The 18488-nt window shown below is 38.1% G+C and overlaps 1 protein-coding gene across 8 annotated transcripts; it reads right to left on the bottom strand.

Annotated features, from left to right (window-relative positions):
• Positions 1–940: 940 nt before the first annotated feature.
• LOC135116442 (uncharacterized) lies at positions 941–14348 on the bottom strand. Of its 8 annotated transcripts, none has more exons than XR_010276339.1 (10): positions 11229–14348; positions 9910–10077; positions 8452–8696; positions 6703–6789; positions 6220–6405; positions 5963–6083; positions 5501–5612; positions 4613–4800; positions 3813–3972; positions 941–3504 (listed from the first exon to the last, which is right to left on the bottom strand). XR_010276339.1 is itself a non-coding variant. In XM_064033901.1 (10 exons), exons 6-10 carry the CDS (start codon positions 6019–6021, stop codon positions 3498–3500), a joined length of 510 nt encoding a protein of 169 aa, XP_063889971.1. In that variant the 5' UTR covers positions 6022–6083; positions 6220–6405; positions 6703–6789; positions 8452–8696; positions 9910–10077; positions 11229–14348; the 3' UTR covers positions 941–3497. The 8 variants fall into 8 exon arrangements, 6 of the variants coding, with proteins under 6 accessions (XP_063889971.1, XP_063889976.1, XP_063889975.1 ...); XR_010276340.1 differs by having other exon boundaries at positions 3813–3951; XM_064033901.1 differs by having other exon boundaries at positions 3813–3956.
• Between the last annotated feature and the right edge of the window lie 4140 nt (positions 14349–18488).

Genomic DNA, 18488 nt, shown 5'->3' with positions numbered 1-18488 from the left:
TATTTTAATTGCTTCTCGTGCCTCAAGGCGAGAAAGGCATTTTCGGGATCGCCTTCACCCCTTGGCACTGAGTGATAATGAGCTTATGCTCTAATATCACTTCCCTTGGCAGGAGCTAATCCTCTTGTTTGAGGCGATGCAGCCTCAGCTGGAGAGGAGGACAAGGTGTAGCCAGGCATTACCAACTCACATCCAGGTTTTGCTGGCCCTGAGGTTGTTTGCCAGTGGGTCCTTCCAAAACGTCATTGGAGACACTGCAGGTAAGATGATATTGGTGTTGCATGCTTCAGCACAGGGGCTGGCTGTTTTAGTAATTTTCAGGGAGCCCTTTCCCTGTCCTTATTACTGGTCTATTCTCTTACATTCTTTGCTTATACCTTTAGATACACATAAAATGTAACTTTAGGGTGAGGAAGAAGTGCCCCTGCCCTTCAGGGGGTCCAGGGGATGGGCGAAGACCCCCAGAGGTTACCAGGGGTTAGGTTAGGTTAGTCACCGTACACTTTTATATGAAACATTACCTAACCTAAAGTAACCATGGGGGGGCTAGACCCCACCTTTAAGGACACAAATATAAGTTAGCATTATCTCTGGAACACCCCTGAAAGATGGGGGCACTTCTCTTCCCACCTTATACTATATGTTTTAGGTTTATCAAGAGGTATACAGTAAAATCCCTCTTATCCGGCATCAACAGGACCGCCGACATGCCGGATACTTGAAGCATGCCGGATACTTGAATAGAAGTGAAATTATGTCCACAATCACCACCCTACACTCACGCATCTTACCATAACAAAGATCAGCTGATCGCCGTGCTGCGCGTCGCCACCCGCGCTGCCACCTCACACTCACCAACACACAATACTACTGTACTAACATTCTCTTTAATACTTTCCTCTTATAAATAAGTTGATGGGTTACAAAAATAAAGTACATATACACTTATTTGCTTTATTCAATATTAGCCAACATGTATAGCATACAATAAAGATATGAAAATGTACGAGTGTTTGTGACACTTTTTTGCTCCCCACACCTCTCATTCAACACCCTCCAGGTCATCAACATCATCAGATCCTGTACTTGTTTGCCCCACTTCTTTTCCCTTGCAAGCTACTTTAAAATAGTTTCTAATATCTCCTTGTTTGCAGCTTCTTCTTCTTTGCAGCAAAAACTCATTCTCAATGCAGTGAAGGGTCATAACATCTCAGGTTGACATGTATGTGCACTGCTCAGCAAACCTGACAAAGCCAGCTATGTGTTTCACAGCCTGTTCCCAAGTTACTTTAGGCTCATTATCATCATCATCATCATCACTATCATCACTAATTTTCTCTAAATGATCTACTACAGCGTTGATAAGTTCCTCGTCTGTGAGAGTGAATGTTATGGCCTTATTTTCATCCATGTCCACCCATTCCTGTAATGCTTCATCTGTCACTTTTAAGTTGCACATTTCCCCCCATTTCTCTCAGCTCGCTCACCACCGAATTTTTCATGCCACCTACAAACCCTTCAAACTCATCATCCTCATCATCACACATCATCAAAGGGTACAATTTGTGCCAACATCGCATCAATGTTTGCCTTTTAATGTCTAGCCAAGCAAGTGAAGCCATGAATATCGCATCCTTAACATTAAACTGTTTTTGGAACTCGGGGATTGTGCCGTCTTCATAATTAATCATAATTTAATCAATTTTATTAAGAGTACACATTGATTTTTTATTGATTTTAAGGCTCGGGGAAAAATGTGCCAGATACTTGAAGCTGCCGGATACTTGAATACCGGATGAGAGGGATTTTACTGTATGTGAAAGAATGGAAGAGAATAGATATGTAATAAGGCCAGGAGAGAACTAAACAATTACTACTACTTTTTTTTTGAGACAAATTGCACAATATCCCATAAATAAATTTTGTAGGTGAATAAACTCATGTTCAATGCGGTGAATAATATTCAAGTGTGGCTGACTTTCAAGCATAAAAGGCATTAAAGTCAACCTATTGCATGCCATGGTTTATAAGTTGTAATCCAGTGTTAGGAACATGTCAAGATTAGTTCCTAGTGTCAAAATATGTGAGTGCATGACTAATAAGGAGGGATATGGGAGAGGCAGCCCCCAGCATAGTTAATGGTAGGTTAGGAGTGGTTAGTAACCAAATGTGAGTCCAAGAGTTGCTAATCTTATGAAACATAACTTTATGAAACCTGCTCTCAAGTTCCCCTGGGGCTGTCCCTTCCTCACCCACTGTGTTATTATTCATGTGTAGACATATTTGGAGACTTGTTAGGTTTATTTCTGATATGTTTCTAACACTGTCATGAGGATAACTTCATTTATTATACTGCTGGCAAAAAAAAAAATGACAGCAGATGTAATGTGTGTATGGATATGGTTGCAGTGATTGAAAGAACAGTGCATTACATGTACATTACATTTCTATGGCTGATTTTTTTTGCCTACAGGAGAAAGATGCATCTTATCTAAAATAAATAAATAAATAAAATGAAAACTAATGGCTTATAATCTGCTTTCAGGACCTATGCAAACAAGCATCAGCAGGGTCTTCAAGTGAGTGTGCACCGTGTTGAGTGATAAGTCAGTGCAGGAAATCAAGATGCCTCCAACACACCTTGATCAAAGGAGAACTGCATAGCCCTACTGAGCATCACATCAATCAACCTGCCTAGACTCAGCTGTCTTCCCCTCATGGCAATTGGCTATCCTGAGGTCCAAAGGAAATTTAAGGACCTCCAGACCCGTGTCAAGAGCAAGGTTGCTGTAGAACAGCGTCACGCAGCAGGCACTGGTGAGTTAATCAGTTATGCTTATCACATTTTTGTTAGGATAGTTCCAGACCCAGCATGGTGTGGTTGACACAGAAGAGGGATAGAGAGCTATATAGATGGAATTACTGTGATATTACCAAAAATGATGTGATGTTCTGTTGCAAGTGAGTGAAATCATGGTTTATGGTTCCAGCAGACACACAGTAGGGTATTCTTTTACTTTTTCACCAGTCTCAACATGGCTTTTCTTACCCTTCTCATCAGATACAGTTGGTCATTCCAGAGTAATTTGAACCCAACATATACCAACTGCAAATTAATTATAATAATGACAGCAATTATTAAATGGTTATCTGTGCATATTTTTAGGGAAGCAAGATTATTTTAGCTATTTTAGGTTTGCCTTTGGTTAGGTTATATTATTTTGGTTTTGGTTAGGTTTGGTTTTGGTTAGGTTACATTAGGTTTGATTAGCATACTAATTCAGTGTAGGCCAGAAATAAAAAAAAACAAATAGTTTCATGTGGAAAAGCTAAACAGATGAAAGAGTAAAAATTTACCCACTATAAAAGCTTGTAAGTAGCTGATAATTGCGACATTCATATCCATGCAGGTGGGGGGACTTCCAGATGAGACAATGTACACTGCTGTGGAGTTGGTCAAGCTGTGGATGTTGTCTCCCACAGCATTTGCAGGACCATCATACCCTGAAAGTGAGGGTGCCACATTGCATAAAGAAACTACTAAAGGTCAAATTATATTTTGTAAATTACTGCCATTTTTTAACTTTAAGTGCAGTACTGTTATGTAACAATAATTATGTTACAGCATCATCTTCCATGGGGCTAGCAGCATCATGTCCAGTACTCATCTTCCTAAACATAGATATCTGCACACTTGCACACCAACTCAGCAAGACCATGTGACAGACACAGACATGACTAAGTTGACTGCTAATTAAAAGAAAAATTTGTCAATAAAAATATCACTCAAAGAATACCAGCTTATTCACTACCTGCAGTAATGAAAGCACTTTTTTCGTTTTTTTCCAGAACCACAGCCTTCCACCAGTAGTGGTGTTGGAGCTATCCAATCCTCTTCTCCTGGTGTTGCTGGGTCCGCAGGAGCCTCTGGATTTGGCAATGCTGTGTCATCTGCACTGGATGAGGATATCACTGTTGAAATCCTCCATGTTACAGATGATGACATCCAGAGGTGAATAATATGTTAACATGTATTCAGTTTTGTCCTCCAGTACAATGAACACTGATTATACATTTATCCTATGTGCCATACTTTTCAAGTCTGTCTTTATTACAGTCAAATATCATAATGAAATGCCTCGTATTTATGCAGTACATTAGCAGACAATTTATATGACCCTAATTTATACATTGTTACTTTAGCATACTGAATCCAGGTGCAGCCCCACAGGCATCCTCAGCTCCACAGCCAGCAGCAGCTCTCCAGCCACTTCCAGCTCTCCAGCCAGCTGCTGCACCCCAGCCAGTTGTTGCACCCCACCCAGCTGCTGCACCCTAGCCAGCTGCTGAACAACCCCCCCCCCCAACTGCTGCACCCAAGCCAAGCAGAAGGCACACAACTCCTGCTGATAAGTCTGTTGTTCTTACTACTTTAACTTATTTTTATTTTTATTTTTATTTATTTTTTTTTTTGAGGAATACATCTCTCAGGCATTTAAAATGCTGATTCCATAAGTGTATCATACCACCACCCTAGGTATAGCAGAAAGATCCAAGGAGCAAATAAGGTAAAAGGACATAGCAAGATAGCATGACATGTAATTTCGCATACCATTTATTTTTGTGGTGTAAAGTCATGTTTTCTTCTAAACTGTATTGCAGGTGGCCACTCAGAGTTGGGGGTTCTGTCTCAAGCACAGGAGAATCAGCAGCAGATTCCTCTGAGCATGGACAAGCTGGTGATGGTGCAGCAGGAGCAGGGGGTGGCTGTACAAGATATGTCCCAGGCACTTTGCCAATCTGTTGAAGTGCAGAGGAAAATTCTGTATTCATTGCAGCAGATGGTAACACTTGCTGATCAGTTTATTAATGCCAACACCAGCCAGCAATAGTTTGTATGACTGAAATGTTTTACCTTTCATAAGTTTATCCTTATTAAGTTATAATAAGTTATATTAAGTTATAAGACTAAGAAATTAAGTTATATTAAGTTATATTTCTTTTCTGTAGCTTTAAGTTGTAGCAATTCCATCATTTACCTAGACTAGCATGTTAATATTAGTGTAATATAATACCAAAGCATTTCTTCACTGTGATACCTACAATGCCTTTGTGTTACCTAATGTACAAAATTAAGATTAGAGTGTTTTGCAGTGACCTGGTGGGCATTTCTATAAATATGTTTATTTACTATTTATTTATTTTATTTTTTTTTACTTTACAGAACCTGAACTATACTCATAGATGTTGATATATTTTTCTTTTCTTGCAAAGACTTTGGTAATTGATAATATTATTTATTTATTTTTTTATAAATCTACATCACTTTTTTGTATCTGTTTGTGCTATTCATACTTAATACTAGCAAGCCACTTAAGTACTTGATGAAATTAAATTCTGCACTGATCTCTTTCATTTAGTATGCAGTGATACATGGAAAACCATTATTTCACTCATTACATGATTACTGACACAGGTAAGTGATACCTGACTTTCTTACTTCATTGCTGGAAGAAGTTTTGTATGAGTTCTTGCTGCACGATTCTGCCTGGAACATGTCGACCCCTCTGCAGCACAGCAGAGTTGGCATCAGCATGGGACACCTCTTCATCCTCAAGAGGTGGTAACAATAAGCAGACTTTTGTGAGGGTCTGAGAGGTTTAGGAGTTTGAACCTAACCCTTCCATTTGTTTAAAATTTATATTGTATGAGAGGAATAGTCATGTAGTTTGACATTTAGCATTTTGATTATCCAAAACTAGCCCAAACCCTAATGATTTTCAAGACACTTTTGTAGAAAAAAAGATGTTTATTTTTGTTAAATGTCAGTACACATCTGACAAATTTCCTTTTATTACCCTGACAACAAGTGTAAGAACACTCATGACTGTACTCGGTTAAATCTAATGTCCATGATATTGATACCTTCTCAACTACCCGAAAAATAGAGATAAGTACATACGTCATCAAGAACAGGAATACCCCGCTTGATTCAGCGATTGTGTAGAAGCAGGCATGCATTAATTATTTTAACACACTTGCTGGCTCTGTACTGCAAGCTACCTCCAGAAGAGTGCAGACACCTGTGAAAAGTGAGATTTCATACTACAAGAGTATTCATTACTTATAAAGGAGTATCTACAAAGTATATCATACTTCTCTAACAAGAATGAACTGTTTATAATTGTTTCATGATTTCAATGGCAGGTTTTACTCTACATGTTACTGTTTTGGAGAGGAAGAGGTGTTATTTTCATTAACTAAAATGACTCTTCAGCATCCCAATGGTATGTTCCACAATGACCCTAGTTTGTGCATGGATCCTGTTATATCTGTGCTCTGCATCAGTGGTGGGGTTGCTCAAGGACACCATGAGATGGGGCTTGAAGGGATATCCACTATCGCCTGTAATATTATGATCCCAATTCAGAATTTTTATGATTTAGTCATGCAGACTGCCTGCTTTTCACCCATGAAATGATAATGTGCCAAAGTTTTCTTTTGATAGAAATATGAATATCATTATCATTAGTTAACATAAGAATGTGCAGAAAAACAATATTACAACCAACAGGAATGCATACATGAGGAGGTAAGTGTTAGTTTGTAGTCACTGGGTGGTTTGGCAGTGAATGGTATCATTATATATAATACATGGCTCACAAATATTTATACACTGTTATGCACTTTGTAGATACTCACCAACAAGCTGGAAATCACCAAATTCCCCTCTCTTAAACCATTGCTTCAGATTACATTTGCTCCACACAAAAGCATCATGTGTAGCACCTAGAAGGGAATACATGAATAGTCACACATACACAAAGATTATGAAAGATTTGGATGTAAATAAGGCTCAAGGACCAGATGGAGTGTCCAACTGGATACTTAAGGAATGCTGTGAACAACTGGCAGAAGGTATACACAATACCATAGTATGTTCTTTTAAGGAAGGAAAAATTCCTCTAGACTGGAAGAGAGCCAATATTATGCCCATTTTTAAAGGAGGTAATAAAGAAGATCCATTGAATTACAGACCAGTGTCCCCAACAAGTGTGGTGGCAAAAATAGCGGAAAGAATAGTTAAAAACAAATGGATAGAATATTTAGAAGAAACACATACAATGACTGATAGACAATTTGGTTTCAGAAGTGGAAGATTTTGTGTCATGAATTTAGTGAGCTTTTATAGTAGAGCAATTGATATAATTCAAGAAAGAGAGGGTTAGGCAGACCGTGTTTATTTAGACCTAAAAAAAAGCATTTGATAAGGTACCACACCAGAGACTGCTAGGGAAAATTCAAAATATAAGGGGTTTGCAAGGAAACACACTGAATTGGATAACAGACTTCTTGAGGGATAGAGAAATGAGAACAGTAATAAAGGAAGAAAAATCAGAATGGTGTAGAGTTACAAGTGGAGTACCACAGGGGACAGTCTTAGCCCCCGTAATGTTTCTGGTGTATGTTAATGATATGGTGGATGAAGTTGACAGCTATATAAGTCTGTTTGCAGATGACACAAAATTATTGAAAAGAGTGGAAAACAATATGGATTGTGAAATATTACAGAAAGATCTAAATAAGATATATAAATGGAATAAGAAATGGGAAATGGAATTCAATGCAAAAAAGTGAAGGTGATGGAATTAGGAAAAAGCAAAAGAAGATTGACAAGTTCCTACACCATGGGAGAAGTGGAAATTAAGAAAACCAAAGAAGAAAAAGACTTGGGAATTGCAATAAGTGATAATTTATCACCATTAAAACGTGTAAACAAAATAGTTGGGGAAACTTGTGAGTTACTAAGAAAGATGAAAGGGGCATTTACTTATATGGATGAAGAAATTATGAAAAAGTTGATGGAATATGTGATTCGACCAAAACTGGAATATGCCACAATTGTTTGGTCACCCCATAATAAAGAGGAAATAAGGAAAATAGAAAGGATCCAAAGAGCTGCAACCAAATTGATACCAAGTTTGAGAGATTTAACCTATGTAGAAAGATTAAGGAGATTGAAGTTTCCATCATTACAAGAGAGAAGAGAAAGGGGAGACCTGATTGCTATATACAGATCTTTAAAGGGTAAGGATCAAGTTGACAAAGAAGACTTATTTGTGTGGGACTCAAGAGCTACAAGAGGACATGGAGTGAAATTGAAGAAAACAGCAAGTAGAAGAGATGTCAAGAAATATGGTTTCCCAAATAGAAGCAAAAAAATATGGAACAACTTAGATGAAACAGTGGTACAAGCAAAACATATTCATGAATTTAAAGTTAAGCTGGATGCTTATAGATATGGAGACAAGACAACACTAGCATAGCTCTTTTCCTGTAAAACACAACTAGGTAAATACAGTAGAGTATATACTAAATAAGTTTGGCATAGACTCATTCACCATTTTATAGCAATATATCATAACTTGCACATGTCAACTGTTCACTTACAACTAATGTCAAGGCTTATCACACTGTTTTCTTATGCACTATCAATAACCATGTGCTGTCACATGAAAATCAATAAAGTACATGGCTGGGTAAACATGTAATGCAATAATACTATATATCTGGGAATCTGAAGCAGTAGCTGAGGATCACTCCATTCACAAGTTGGATGTTCAGGGAGTGATACCTTTTCCAGTTAAAGTAGAGAGCCTCGTCCACACTTGGGGCCTTGATGGCAATGTGGGTGCCTGTGCACACAAAAGAAAGTATTAGATGATCATGTTACACAGTAGCTACATATGTCCATCATATATATATATATATATATATATATATATATATATATATATATATATATATATATATATATATATATATATATATATATATATATATATATACTTTTTTTTTATGTAGGAGGGACACTGGCCAAGGGCAACAAAAATCCAATAAAAAAAAAATGCCCACTGAAATGCCAGTCCCATAAAAGGGTCAAAGCAGTAGTCAAAAATTGATGAATAAGTCTTGAAACCTCCCTTTTGAAAGAATTTAAATCATAGGAATGTGGAAATACAGAAGCAGGCAGGGAGTTCCAGAGTTTACCAGAGAAAGGGATGAATGACTGAGAATACTGGTTAACTCTTGCATGAGAGAGGTGGACAGAATTAGGGTGAGAAAAAGAAGAAATTAAGTCTTGTGCAGCAAATCCGCGGGAGGAGGGGAGGCATGCAGTTAGCAAGATCAGAAGAGCAGTTAGCATGAAAAATAGTGGTAGAAGACAGCTAGAGATGCAACAATGTGGCGATGAGAAAGAGGCTGAAGACTGTCAGTTAGAGGAGAGGAGTTGATGAGATGAAAAGCTTTTGATTCCACCCTGTCTAGAAGAGCAGTATGAGTGGAACCCCCCCAGACATGTGAAGCATACTCCATACATGGACGGATAAGGCCCTTGTACAGAGTTAGGAGCTGGGGGGGTGAGAAAACTAGCGGAGACATCTCAGAATGCCTAACTTCATGGAAGCTGTTTTAGCTAGAGATGAGATGTGAAGTTTCCAGTTCAGATTATAAGTAAAGGACAGACCGAGGATGTTTAGTGTAGAAGAGGGGAACAGTTGAGTGTCACTGAAGAAGAGGGGATAGTTGTCTGGAAGGTTGTGTATATATATATATATATATATATAATATATAAATATATATATATATATATATATATATATATATATATATATATATATATATATATATATATATATATATATATATATATATATATATATATATATATATATACGCCACTCCTGCACTGGATATGCACACAGTATACATAAAATATGAAAACCTTATTAATGCTTAACAGGAACTTGAGGCTGTGAGATATCTTTCACTCAAAGGAAAAATCAACAAAGTGATAGATTATAACATTAGCACTAAATTTAAGACAAAATACATTGCTAATCTTACCATCAATGACCCCAATAACCCTCAAAAAATTTTTGATCCTGAAGAACTACTGTGCAGTTCTTATTTGATTAAGGTGTGTTGGAGGCATCTTAATTTCCTGCACCAACTTGTCACTCAACACGGTACACACACGCTGGAAGACCCTGCTGACTCTTGCTGGGGTAGGTCCTGAAAGGAGATTATAAGCCATTAATTTTCATTTTATTTATTTATTTATTTTAAATAAGATACATCTTCCTCCTGTAGGAAAAAAAAAAATCAGCCACAGGAATTTAATAATCTTTCTACATGTAATGCACTGCTCTTTCAATCACTGCAACCATATCCATGCACATATTACATCTACTGTCAATTTTTTTTGCCAGCAGTATAGTAAATTAAATTATCCTCAGGACAGTGTTAGAAACATGTCAGAAATAAACCTAACAAGTCTCCAAATGTGTGTACAGATGAATAACAATAGGATGGGTGAAGAAGGGACAGCCCCAAGGGTACTTGACAGCAGGTTTGGTAAGGTTAGGTTTTGTAAGATTAGCAACTCCTGGACTCACATTTGGTTACCAACCACTCCTAACCTATCATCAACTATGCCGGGGGCTGCCTCTCCCTCATTCCTCCTTATAAAACACGCACTCACATATTTTGACACTAGGAACTAATCTTGACATGTTCCTACAATGGAAAACTGGACACTGGATTACAACTTTATAAACTGTGGCATGCAGTAAGTTGCCTTTTATCCTTGAAAGTCAGCCATACTTAAATATTATTCACCACAATGAACATCAGTTTATTCACCTATAAAAGTTATTTATTGAATATTGTGAAATTTAAGTCTAAAAAAAAAAAGTAGTACTAAATGTTTGGAGACCTCTTCTGGCCTTATTACGTCTATTCTCTTCCATTCTTTCACATATACCTCTTGATAAACCTAAAACATATAGTATAAGGTGGGAAGAGAAGTGCCCCCATCCTTCAGGGGTGTTCCAGAGGTAATGCTAACTTATATTAGTGTCCTTAGAGGTAGGTCTAGCCTCTGTGGTTATGTTAGGTTAGGTAATGTTTCATATAAAAGTGTACAGTGATGAACATAACCTAATCTTTGGTAACCTCTGGAGGCCTTTACTCCCCCCCCTGGATTCTCTGAAGGGCAGGGGCACTTCTTCCTCACCTTAAAGTTATGTTTTATGTGTATCTAAAAGTATAAGCAAAGAATGTAAGAGAATAGACCAGTAATAAGGACAGGGAAAGGGGCTCCCTGACAGTTACCAAAACAGCCACCCCCTGTACTGAAGCATGCAACACCAATATCATCTTACCTGCAGTGTCTCCAATGATGTTTCAGAAGTACCCACTGGCAAACAATCTCTGGGCCAACAAAACCTGGGTGTGAGTTGGTAATGCCTGGTTACACCTTGTCCTTCTCTCCAGCTGAGGCTGCATCTCCTCAAACAAGAAAATTAGCTCCTGCCAAGAGAAGCGATATTTTAGCATGAGCTCATTATCACTCAGTGCCAAGGGGTCAAGCTGATCCTAAAAGCGCCTTTCTCGCCTCGAGGCATGAATGTGGAAGTATGCAAAGATAATTTCCATTATATGCAGGAGAAGCGGCAAAAACAATACTTAATCAACAACAGTACGACACAATTTTTGCTGTAAGGCAGAATGAGGAGTGCACACGTGGAGCAAATTTGCCTCCTTTTCCTGCTTTATTTTCATTTTCCATGCATCACAAAATCATGCTTTTTTGGTGGTAAAGCTTTTAAACAATTAAAAAAAAAAAAAGTAATTGTGTGCACATAGATATTTATATGAGTTTTTGCTGAGGTGGTGTTTAACTTACACCACCTCGGGAAGTAGTGTTAGTTAACAACCTTGCTACCATGGCAACAACAACCTCCTACACGTTTGTTGATATCATCTAGCAGCCAGAGGCTGCTAATGGGTGCTGATCGCAGTTTGCTAAGTAGCATCTGTTTCATGGATCTGGCCCCAGAAGAGTGGCTGCTAGCCCCTCCTGAAGTGTCATATTATGATGGAACTGAAAATGAACCCCCACCGCCTCAGGTGAGAGGTCCTCCTCGATGCCTCATAGAGAAGTGTTAGTGTACACAACAGAGAAATTACTTCTGAAAGGCGCCTAAGGTACTTCGGATTGTTATATTTTGAGTTTGTATTTCAGAAAATGGAGTGAACATCTAAGGGTAGGGTGTGTGAAGTGTATTTTTTTGGTCAAATGGACCGATCCATTGACTGCTTGCACTAACTCTCCTGGACCTAGTTTGAGCCCTGAAAGGACTTGGAAGGGAACCACTCTGGGAAGAGGGTGGAGAGGTCCCACATACTCTGTTGCACAATAATGGGGAACCATTTCTTCGCAAAAGGTATGGACAGGCCCCAAAGGAAACCACCCTGGGAAGAGGGTGAACAGGGCCCAATACTCCATCACATCTTAATGGGGAACCATTTCCTCACAAGAGGTATGGACAGGCCCCACTGGACAATCTACTGGTTGTGAGGGTTGGAGGGACATCAAGACATAATGTAAGCTCTGACTACAACTCACCGAGGAAGGTCACCTGCTATGGAGACAGAAGGGATGAGTGAATGAAGATGAGTGAAGGAGCAAATGAAGATGAGTGAATGAATATTCATATTTATACATGTTAAGAATGGTAGGTTAGGGATCCAGGGAATGTTAATTTGGTTACAGAGTGTACCAGGTTTGCTAAGTTTGGCAAGTCACTCAGACTCTCATGTGAGTGTAGGTTGGATGATGGCTGAGTCACTTAGGTGGGTAAAATGGAGTAACTTAGGTGGGTACAATGCAGTGACTTTTGGGGGGGTTGTAGAATCACGAATCCCATGTATCTCCTCCCTTATTTATTGACCAATTTCTGTCATTCAGAAAGCATTTTAATCAGGAAGGATAAGAGATCAAAGTCTGTTATCATTTTCCTGTACAATAGTAAAGAATATTTTTTAAAGTTTGATGAAAAGTAACAAATATTTTTACTTCAAATATTTGACAAAAAAAATCAAAATCAACTCCAAACAGTAGTTTCGATAGCAGACGTTATTCATTTTTCATACTTTCATAAGCTGCAATAGGACATTTGTGTAACAGGAATTGCAAGGGAGATAAATTTTAAAGTGCTAAAACCTCCATTTTGAGAAATCAAGCAATAAAGTTGAAGGAGTTAGTGTACTTTACCTATTGCAGCTAGATATTTGAAATTCACAGGACATGTACATCAGGATATGTGGAAAAAGCAGACATAGTTTCCTTTAGTTACTGATTGGTTTTGTACACAGACCTAAAGAGATTCATGATTTCATGCTTTAATTAATGCATGGGGTGTGTTGGTACTAGAATTTTATTATATTTTGCCATATTTCTGAGTAAAAACCAGTGTTCCACTGTTGAAAATAAAATATTAATCCAAAAAGATATCTGATGCAGATACATTGATTATATCACTATGTAACACGATTTTTGTCCAAGCAAGTATTATTTTCCATCTCTTTTCACTGCAAAACAATAGAAAACGTCCATTACTCCTGTCAAACTTTGCTTTTTGTGGCTTTTAGAATGATTTTTTATCCCAAAATAGATAAATTTCACCATTTTCCAGATGCTGTCACAGAGAACTTCGCTCTTTCTCATCTTGATGAATTGACTACATATGTAACAGAATGCATCTGGAGAATGATTGCAGCATCTTGATGCCATTTCAACTCTTGTGATGTGTTTTCTCTGGCAGCCAAAGCAGAACTGATTAGTGGTCTGCAAGCCCCTACTTTTATATTGTCAAGCAGTACTCTAGAATATTCTTAGTCTCTCGAAAATGTGTTCCAGGATGTTCTGAATCTTTCTAGAATATTTTTGAACTTTCTTTAGAATATTCTGAATCATTCTAGAAAATTCTTGTAGATTCTAGAAAATTCTTAATACTTCTACATATTTATATTGTATTCTAGAAAATCCTAGAATAATCTGGAAATGTTTACACTGAATAGAATGTTCTAAAATGTTCTAGGAACTTCTAAAAGTGTCTTGTGTCATGATCCCTGTTATCTTTCCAAGAAAGTGATGGTACACTGATCCCAGAAAATTTTAAATGTCTGGATTTTTAAAGGTCTTGAAATACCTACCCAACCTATCCGAAATTGTCAGCTATTACACCCTCTCACAAAACCCTTACCATGGCACAGCACACCAGGAATCACCTCAATGTCAAATCGGTGTTGGGGTAGAAAAACACAATTATTCTATATGATAACAGAATACATTAATAATAATGTTAACTTACAAATAAAATGAGGTAATACACATTAAAGGAAATTAGGGAACAAATTTCTACTCAAGACCCAAGGGTAATTCCCACACTTAATCACAATAGGTTTCCTCCTATATTCAGGCTCTTATATCACCTCCCTTGTTGCTTAAAGGTTATACACATCAATATATATATATATATATATATATATATATATATATATATATATATATATATATATATATATATATATATATATATATATATATATATGACATTCCTGTCACTTCACAAAGCACTAAAATCCTTGAACTTCACAGGCCACTGGAGTATTTTCCCCAGCTACAGGAATTTCTCCAGACGTTGTCACCACATCCTCAAACAACAATTCCTTTATTTCACCTCCTCAAACCTCACAATACATCATCACCACCGCCACAGTTCACCTATAACACCATAACACCATCCCCAAAGACACCAATAATGTCACACCTCCACCATAACCCCAACCACAAAATGGCTTCTTCTCACCCCAACACTATCCCCCTCAGCATTACATCGGACACAACTCACCAACCAAATTTCAGCGAACAAGAGCTCTTGGTACCACAAAAGACTCACCAACCTGATCCTGGATATCAGGGTTATGCCACCATGTCGCCAACACCTCCACATGTCTGCTCAGTCACCACGACACCACCTAGATTTATCCCATAAGAACGCCACCCCTCTTTTCCGTCTGGGATCCTAATGTGTTCTGAAATTCTGCTGACTCAGATATGAGAGGCAGCGGACACATATTGCCCCTCACCTCAACACATTTTACCTCAAATACACCTTTTCCGTTACATATACATGCATATAAAGAACTTAAATTATGAAGAGAATAATATTACATGATATAAAATGAGTAAATAAGCCTTACACTAACTTATGAAAACCAATAGTAACCCACACTATCATGGCAAGGCAAAAAAATGTAAGGCCGGTGTCACACTATGCGGCGTCACCACTGCGGCTGAACCGTATGCATCACCGCTGCAATACCTGCATCCTGTCACACATAAGCGGCGAAGTCGCTCAGTCTATCCCCAGCAGCCAGCTCCCCAGCAGCCAGTGGAGATAGGTTGACTATCACAATATTCTTTATTAATTAATTAATCAATTAATTAATTAATTCTTTATTAATCTTTTTCCAAAGTGCTGGCCTTGCATGAATACACTGAATGAATAAATCAGTGTCAAACATCTTGTAGCAAGGGAGCCCCAGATATGGCGTGGCCATCTGGTGTGACCATGTGCATAGAACTGTGTGGGTTTTCCCACGACATTCGGTCGGATGCGGCGCATGGTGCAGTGGTCCAGCGCTGCTGCAGCATGCTGCGGCACAATGCGGTGGAAACAGCAGTGCCGCACTAGTGTGACACCTCTCATTGGTTTGTGTGTGATATCACCATGTGCGGCGCCGCATACGGTTCTGCCACAGCGGCGATGCCACATAGTGTGACACCGGCCTAAATTCATTGTTCTAACTACAAAACCTAAGTTTTAAGATCAAAATAACTTTTCTTAATGGAAATAACTGGAAAATTATGGTTTGGGGCCAAGGACAAAAGTGAAATTTTGTTACATAGTGAATTATTTGTTAGATTTATGGAGAAATAATTATACATTTTTAATATTTATTTATTTTTTTATTTATCTAATTAAATTAAATTAATTAATTAATCTATTTATTTATTCATTTTTTGGGTATATGAATTTGAGAAGTACTAGGTATAGCTAAAATTTCCGTCCTCTGATGTACACAGAAAGAGAACCATAAATTTTCATAGGTGTTACTGTATGTAAAGTGTATCTACCTCATGTCATTATTCCTCAGTAATCATAAGTGAAATGTTCAATAGTTTTCTATTTGCATGGAAATGTGTAATGTGTGTAAGAATCAGTATTCAATGCTATATTAAGCACTGAAGCTGATGCTCACTTGTTAGAAGAGTGTGGTTAACCCGCTGGTTATCTGCAGGCGTCACTCACAGCCAAGTCGTGCTCAGACAAAGACGGGCAGGATGGTGACCGAGGTAAATACCTTAATTTTGTAGTAAAAACTGATTGTCATAGTGCCAAGTTGATTACATGTATTGTTAATGAATATTGTAATATGTTGAAAGTGTTTAATATCAGTGTATAATGTTATTTTGTAAGAAATTGAGACTGAGAACTTGTTCGCAGTTCTTACGGTCATGCCTACCTCATCAATAAAATGAGAGAGAAAGAGAACTGCCTTTCCTCGACCCTACGATGATGGGTGTGATCAGTAAAACAGATCACCTGAGAGCCAATTGATGCCCAGCCGGTGCGGCTACAGTAAGAACTCAACCTACAAGAAGTTAGCTCCATGTGAAACCGTAGCAAGAGTGAGTCACAGGACAAGGGGACGCTGGCGTAAGCCTATAGGTTGACCTCTGAGGTCCTGGGGTCAGCTCTACCCTTGACGACAACCACTCCCTTCTACCCACTGTGCCTCGCCACCATTTTGTAGAACCCATGGTCACAGAAAAGAAAGTATAATAGTATGTATGTGCACTGAATTGAGTAGCCTAAGTGAAAATTACCCACAATCAGCTAGTATTAGAGTAGTAATTTTAATTGCTCTTTCAGTGTCTCAGTATTGACACAATTAAGTTGTTAGATATGTCTGATATTAAGGAAATTAATGCCGTAGATGACCTTAGGGAAGGTAACAGTAATAACAACTCTCCTAGTAGTGATAAAGAGCACCACCCACCCTTTGAAATGTTATGTGAATTTGTCCAGAAAGAAGCAAAAGGAGCAAGCGATCCCTTTGTTTTCTGGAATTCAGTAAGTAGGGAAGTAAATGATTGGATCAAAACTCAAACAAAGGCAACCAATTGGAAACCAAGGGAATCAAACATCATGACAAAGAATAGAGGGAGTAGAACTTTCATGGCTAAAGCAATTGAGGAAAAACCAATGTGGTCATTCCAAAGTAAAGTAAATGTACAAGCCAACAAACAGTATCCCGAGGACCAGGAAAGGAAAGGACGATTCTGTCACTACTGTACAAAGGATCATGATTTAGCTGATTGCAAGGAATTTGCCAAACTTGATGGTAATACTAGGTACAAATTTGCTAAAGAAAAATGGTTATGTACAGGGTGTCTAAAAGTGGGTCACAAAGGAAAGGATTGTAGAAGAAGGAAAGTTTGTAAAGTATGTCAGAGATACCATCCCACATCTCTTCACAGTGATGACATGACAAGAACTGAGAGCCAAAGGGTGCCAGCACAAGCAACTCAGCCTAAAGATGATAAACCCACAGTAGTAGCAAATAAAGTCAAAGTGACAGAATCAGTGACACATGACATGCACACCATGATAGTTCCTGTATGGTTACATCACGTTAGTAATGAAGAGAATAAAGTTTTAGTGTATGCCCTGCTAGATGAGCAGTCTGATGCTTCATTCATCAAGGAAAGCACTAAGGATAAATTGGGAGTTAGCAGGCCATCAGTGTCACTTAATATCCACACAATAAGTGGAAAACAAATCACTGATTCTACCAAAATTCATGGACTTAAAGTGAGAGGTTATAATGAAGAAGTGGAAATATCAATCCCTTCAGCATATTCAACAGAAAACATTTTAGCTGGATGGAGTCAGATACCAAGGCCTGAGACTGCTTGTGACTGGCCCCACTTAAAGGCAATTTCTGACAAACTAATGAAATATGGCCCAAATGTTGACATAGGACTCCTCATTGGTCTTGATTGTGCAGAAGCCATTATGGCAGAAAAGCAAATAGCAGGTGATAGCAAGAAGCATCCCTATGCTTGTAGAACAGAGCTAGGTTGGGGGATCATTGGTAGAATCTCACCCCATTCAAGTCCATTGGAGGATACAGTGGTAGTCTACAGAACAGTGACACAAGAAGTAGAAATCAATGAAGAAAAGAAGGTTAATTTCTTAGTGTTTCCTACTAAAACCAAAGAGATGATTAATCCTTCTCAAGTGAGAGATATGTTTGAACTTGACTTCAGTGATAGAAAGTCAACTGACACTCCATTATCATATGAAGATAAAAGGTTTATGAGTAAGATAAAAGAAGGAGTACATCAGCTGAAGGATGGCCATTATGAGTTGCCACTTCCTCTTAAAGATGATAACGTCAAGCTTCCAAACACAAACTATTAGCAGAGCAGAGACTCAAGAAGTTAAGAACTAAACTTGAGAAGGATAATCAACACAAGGGTGATTACAAAGTGTTTATGGATGATA

Source organism: Scylla paramamosain, chromosome 31 (assembly GCF_035594125.1).
Source record: "Scylla paramamosain isolate STU-SP2022 chromosome 31, ASM3559412v1, whole genome shotgun sequence".
NCBI classification, from domain to species: Eukaryota; Metazoa; Arthropoda; class Malacostraca; order Decapoda; family Portunidae; genus Scylla; species Scylla paramamosain.
This window is presented reverse-complemented; position numbering and strand designations above follow the sequence as displayed.